Below are 6,697 nucleotides of genomic sequence, written 5' to 3' on the forward strand. Positions count from 1 at the left end.
ATGGACCAGCAGCCCGCGGTGGCAGTCGGCGCGGCAGCTGAGGCGGAGGCTGAGGAGGAGGCGGATCCAGTGGTGGCAGGTAGGGTGCGGGGCGGTTGCCGTATCCCGCTGCCCTCAGCGTGGCCTGGCGACCCTCGTCACAGTCCTCGGCCCCTCAGCTCACTTCCTGCACCTCTTGGCTCGCGCCCAGCCGGGCCCGCGTGAACCTTCCCTAGAGTCCCGCTGCCCCCTCCCGCTCTGAGGAGCCCGAGTCGCGCGAGCGCGGGTCCGGAGGCACCTGACGGTGTTGTCGGCGGGCCACATTTTTCTGGGACTTTTCGGGGAGTTCTTGGGACGGTTCCTTCCTCGTGACCCCTGGCGTCCCGCTCTTCAGAGGCGGCCTGTGGCCCCTGCGCGGCCACGCTGAGCCACAGCCCCCAGGAACCGTTTCCCCTGGATTTGGAGGACTTTTCAAGCTACCTCTCCGTTTCCAGCGTTTGGATCCCATTCCCGTTGTGTATTCGTGGGCCAGTAATTTGACCTCTCACGGCCAATGTTTTCTCGTTAGTGTGTAGGTTTTATGTCTCTTTAAGGGATTTTTGGCTATTGTGTAAGGATAAACATGAAGAGAGATGCATGAGGATGCTCTTGTTCTAAATGTTTCTTCCTATAGTCCTCTTAACTGTAGCATGAATGTAGATGGGTATTGGTGATGAATGAGAGTTTCTTCTTGGGGGGGTACAATCTGGGGACTCATCCTGGAGAAGTCTGGCAAGGAGTCCTCTGGAGGCGACTGAAGTGCATTCTGAATGGTTGGTAGACAGTTTCTTCATTAGGGAGGAAAGGCAGAGGGGAGTCACCGTGAAACTCCAGGGTAGGGGAGAGGCGGCATTATTGCATTGTGCTTGATTGATGGGAAGCCCTGGTGTCTAGGCATAATGTCCCTCCAGAATTGGTCTTTACTTATTTTTTCCTTTCACTCAAGTCTGTAAGAGGAAGCATGTGATGGTTCTTGCTGGTTAGAACATTGTGTTCATAGGTCACGTGCTGGAGCCTAGTATGGGCCTTTGGCGGGACCCCTTCTGTGGGGTCACTTGGAATGGGAAATTGTAATTGAATCAGGATGCTTCTATCTCAGCTTGTAAAGCAGTTCAGAATTGCAGGAGGTGGTAGTTCAGGGATTTATTTTATGCAGATCTAGGGACTGCTGTAAATGTTTCATACAGGACTTACCTGATGTGTGCCATTGTGGTGTGATTTATGGAAAGTCTGAGTTCTGTGCTCTGGGAGCTGCCTCTCTGGAGACTGCCCTTCCTTTGACTTCCTTTAGATAATTGGGCTCCCCTGGGGGCAGAGATGATTTTATCCTGAGTTCTGATGGTATCTCTTTTATAGAGCAGTTTCCTTTCCTATAGCCTGATGAGTCTAAAAGTGGAGTTCACAAACTCTTAGGATGTAGTCTAACATTTCATTCTACTTGAAACCTGGCAGCCATCCTGTCAGGGAGAAATGGTGTAGCAAACATTTTTTACACTAGGAAAACTAAAATCCAGAGGCAAGTGGGCAATGTTAAGGGAGTGTGCTTGGTGGGGTCTTTGGTTGGGTGAGCTGGAGTCAGAAAAACAAAACCTTTGAGAATGAATTTTGTCCAGAAAATGTGTGTGTGTGTATCTTAACTTTCACAGATTTTGACTTCTTGAAGGACTGGTTGTGGCTTATGGGTATGTTGTGAAATTTTTCTTCTCTGGGACTCTGTCCACACAGCCAGAGGCCACCAGTTAATGATGTGGGGATGTCTCTGTCTTTGTAGTGCTTTTGAGATTGCCAGAAAAAATTGTGCACATTGTAGTTTTCAGCATTAAGTGTCTCACTATATTCTAATTCTTTGGAACTTAAGCTGTGAATGCTCTGTAGGGTAACTTTATATTTTTTTTGAGACAGAGTCTCACTATGTCACCCTATGTAGAGTGCTGTGGCATCACAGCTCACAGTAACCTCACTCTTAGGCTTAAGTGATTCTCTTGCCTCAGCCTCCCAAGTTACTGGGACTACAGGCACCTGCCACAGTGCCCGTCTATTTTTTTGTTGTTGTCATTGTTTAGCAGGGTTTGGGCTGGGTTTGAACCCACCAGCCTGGGTATATATGGCCTGTGCCCTAACCACTGAGCTACTGGCGCTGAGCCAGGATAACTCTTCTTAAAAACTTAACTGTTTAGGGATGGGTTGGTGCTAAGACCTGTAATCATAGCTCTCTGGGAGGCCCTAGCAGGAGTATCCCTTGAGCTTAGAATAGTGGTTCTCAACCTTCCTGATGCTGCGGCCCTTTAATACAGTCCTACAGGTTGAGAACCGCAGGCTTAGGAGTTCAAGACCAGCCTGAATAAGACTGAGACTCTTTCTCTTTTCTCTTGCAGAAAAAAAAAAAAAATTACCTGGGCATGGTGGCAGGTACCTGCCCAGCCATTTGGGAAGACAGGTTCTGTAGTTCTTAAGTTGAATTTGTACATAAGTTGGAATAAGTCCATTTACCTGTCAGCCTCCCATAATAACCCCTGTTTGTAAGTGCAAGTAGTATGTTGGATTTTTGTAACTTGGGGACTTATTGTAATAGTCTCTATTCCCAAGTGGGTGATAGGGTTTGCACAGTTTTAACAGATAAAATGAAGGATCCCTTTACTATAGCCTCATCCACATTAAATGCAATTTTTAATTTAATTAGTTAAATTTATTTTATTTTTGGAAAACAGAGCCTCAGGCATGGGTTGAAAGTGCTCTCTCTTTAGACTCAATAAATGTAAGAGAATGATGGCCTGGGTGTGATCACTCAAAACTGTAATCCTGGCACTCTGAAAGGCCGAGGCACGTGGAGTGCTTGAATTCAGGAGTATGGTACTAGCCTGAGCAGGAGACCCTCATCTCTCCAAAAAAAGAAAATTTAAGAGAATATTTCATTTTTGTTTAATTAGCATTTCTTTGATTTAGTGAGGTTTAATCTTAGAATATTTCCTCCTTGTATGGCCTTTCTGGCTTGACAGTTCATGTATTTTGCTTATTTTCTTACAGGGTTGTCTTTTTTCTTATTGATTTCTAGCAATTCCTTTTGTATTTTGTATACTAATCCTTTGTGCAGTTTTTTTTTTTCATTTTCATCTTAACTTTTTTATAGAGATCATGTCTTGCTGTGTTGCCCACTATGGTCTTGAACTCCTGGCCTCGAGCGATCCTCCTGCCTTAACCCCGCAAAGTGCTATACTTATAAGGGTGTGAGCCACTGTGCCTGCCCCCTTTATGGATTTTATTTTTTATTTTTATTTATTTATTTATTTTTGAGACAGAGTCTCACTATGTCACCCTCAGTGGAGTGCTGTAGTATTACAGTTCACAGCAACCTCAAACGCCTGGGTTTAAGCGATTCTCTTGCCTCAGCCTCCCAAGTAGCTGGGACCACAGGTGCCCTCCACAATGCCTGGCTATTTTTTTTGTTGCAGTTGTCATTTCTGTTTAGCTGACCTGGGCTGGGTTCGAACCCACCAGCCCCGGTGTATATGACCAGCACCCTACCCACTGAGCCATGGTGCCACCCCCTTTGTGGATTTTATATTGACATTATAACTATTAAATTGACAGAACATTCTGGTCTCTGACTGCCAGGTAAGAGCTTATTTCAGGGCCTGTTTTAAGGTTGTAAAGCTCAAGGACTGTGCCAGTAGAATAAGAATGGCAGAAGTGAGTATGCGAGTGTGCTGTGTGTGCTTGATCTAAACAAATTCTTCAGGATTGAATAATACAAAGATAAAAATGTATACAAATTACTACTGTGGATCATAGCTCTTCTTTATACAATCCTATTGACTGAATTTCAGGCTTTTGAACAAGGAGAATCATGCTTCACTTGTTTTAGTGTGGCTCATTCGATGGCATTCCATACGTTCCATTCAGCTTGGAAGCTCCCAGCTGGCTGGCTGTGCAGAGCTTGAGGAAGCCTCCTACTGTTGTCAGTAGTCAGGGCCCAGGGGCATGCTGATCCCCTCTCACCCCCCATCCCAGGGCCCCTGGCTCCTGTTACCTGGGCCTTTACACTCACTCTGGGCTCGCACCACCCCTTACCTTTAATGCAAGTCCTTACTCTGCTGTTTCCTTCCTGGGTGTGCATATTTGCTGAAATTCATTGAGCTGTCACTGAAGATTTATGCATTTTTATGATTAAATTCTGCCTCCAAGTATTGTTTGCATTAAGGAAAGAACTTTTTGGTCTGTCCTTGTCCTCTCTGTGACACACACTTTGTTTTTTCTTTTTTTCTCTCTTTTTTTTGGGAAACAGAGCCTCCCTTTGTCCCCCTTGGTAGAATGCTGGTGGCGTCATAGCTCACAGTAGCCTCCTGGGCTCAAGTAATGCTCTTTTTATTTTTATTTTTATTTTATGTATTTATTTTATTAAATAAATAGCAGTGTACATTAATACTATCATGGGGTACAGTGTACTGTTTCTATATGCATTTTGAAATACTTTCATCCAACTGGTTAACATAGCCTTCATGTCTTTTTCTTAATTATTGTGTTATGACATTTATATTCTACATTTAGAGAGACTCACATATACCCTTATAGGATGAACCATAGGTGTGATACCACCAATCACCCTCCCTCAAGCAATGCTCTTGTCTCAGCATTCTGAGTAGGTGGGACTACAGGCACCTGCCATAATGCCTGGCTATTTTTAGACAGGAGGTCTCTCTCTGGCTCAGGCAGGTCTCAAACTCGGGAGCTCAGGCAGTCCACCTGCCTTGGCCTCCCAGAGTGCTAGGATTATAGGCATGAGCCACTGGCCGACCTCATGGCACACACTTTAGTTGTAAATACCGGACGGGCAAAAATTTATTTATTTTTTTTACATCTAGTATCTAGAATATCTCCTATGTGGAAGAGTCTCAAATATTTGAATAGAATTACATTTTTGTGATTTTTAAGAAGGTAGCATAACATTTTAGTGTGAAAATGATGTGAATACTTTCTGTTACTGGTCTTTAAATTCACTCTTTCACTGACATACATGTAGACAATTTGCAAGGTAAAATGTGTCAATTTCAAGAAAGAGGAACTGACAGAATCACTCTTTATGTAGAACTGCCAGAATTTGTGGTTACCAAGAAAGTGATGTGTTCCGGTGGGGGAATTCTGTTATGGTATTTTTTTTTTTCCTAAGAAAAATGAAGCATGAAAAGGGATGTTTTGCTCATCCTGTTTGCTGGGGTGGTGGGCAGAGCTTGGGGGCAATCGAATTGCTGGAAAGACATGTGCAAACTCACAGGACTAGCTGATTCTGTTCAAAGGAGCCATCTGAGATGATCAAAACAGTGGCAGCTGCAAGTGAGAAGCCCAAACCCTGAGAGCCCATGGAGAGTGTGGCAGTTGGTCATATCGCAGAGTGACGGAATGATGTTGCCCTCTGAAGAGCTGGAGAGTTGTCATGCTTGCATATTTTTGTTATAGAATAAAAAAAAATATGTAACCAGACATAAGGTGTAGAAGTTTTTTGCCAAAAATACTTTTGGGAAACTTTGAGTATTAACGTATCATGTAGGATCCTTTTTGGGTGGACCAAGGAGGGGCTGAGGTACATTCAGCTGAGTTGAGCTCTGGATCCACTGAGTGGAGCTCTGATCCACTCCTCATATTATTTTCTGTTGTAGACACATTTTGCTATTTCTGTTGTGTGTAATAGGTGTTTGATGGGGGGTTTTCAGTTCCCTGATGTATTTTGGAGTTTGGGTACTAAGCATATTTAAAGTGAAGTTACCTAAAGTTTGATTAACTCCCAGAAGCTCTGGGGAAGAGACGGGGTTTTGGTCTTTCTCAGACTGGTCTTGAACTCCTGAGCTCAGGTGATCTGCCTCAGCCTCCCAACGTGTTAGGATTTACAGGTATGAGCCACCTTGCCCGGCTAGATATTAAAAATTGTAATTAACACACTTTGTCCAAAAGATAAAGTCTGTCTCACCTGCCCCTACCCACCCCAGCTTGTCCACCGAAGTAGTTCTGTGCCTTGGAGGTGATTACTGTTATCACTTGTGTTTGTGCATCCAGAGTTGTAGTAAAACAAAATTTTTAGGCTTTTAGTGCTAGAGAGATGTCCTTTAATGACCTAAGAGGTGTTCTGTTCAGTAACCTTCTTATAGAAATCTGAGAACTGTGTTTCTTCACCCCATGATGGGGCCAACCAGAGAAAATATATACTGTATGACTCCAATTTATGCCAAGTTCAAAGACATGGTGAAATAAATTCTGTTGTGTAGGGATACTCACATGAAGGATAAGACTGTTGATGAATGAAAAGCAAAGAAAATGCTATGAGAGTTAGTTAGGGCAGTGGTCCCCCTGGCAGGAGGAAGGGGCTCTGATCTATAAGAGATGCAGAACATGAGGCGTTTCTGGGCTGCTGGCTTTGACCTGGGTGTTGGTTACTTATATGTTCAATTTAATATATAATTTTGTTTATGAGTCCATAGCAGTTTTGTACTACTTTCTGTATGTGTGTAAAATAACTCACAAAATGTTGGAGGAAACTGTAGGTGGCAAGCACAAGTGGGCACACGAAGGATCCTGTCTTAAGATAATCGTGCAGGGATCTTTGTATCCCCTTAGCATTCATTCTTTTTTTTTTTTTTTTTTTTCTGAGACAGAGCCTCAAGCTGTCCCCCTGGGTAGAGTGCTGTGGCAT

The 6,697-nt window shown here is 43.9% G+C and overlaps 1 protein-coding gene across 1 annotated transcript in view; it reads left to right on the forward strand.

The window, feature by feature from the left end:
* SNX8 (sorting nexin 8) overlaps positions 1-6,697 on the forward strand; it is a 42,416-nt gene continuing 35,719 nt past the window's right edge. The window contains exon 1 of the mRNA XM_023516533.1: positions 1-79. Coding sequence (XP_023372301.1) covers positions 1-79 — 79 coding nt within the window. The remainder of the gene's footprint in view (positions 80-6,697) is intronic.

The sequence above is a fragment of the Otolemur garnettii genome, unplaced genomic scaffold (genome assembly GCF_000181295.1).
Source record: "Otolemur garnettii isolate 467f Iridium unplaced genomic scaffold, OtoGar3 scaffold00092, whole genome shotgun sequence".
Classification (NCBI taxonomy): Eukaryota; Metazoa; Chordata; class Mammalia; order Primates; family Galagidae; genus Otolemur; species Otolemur garnettii.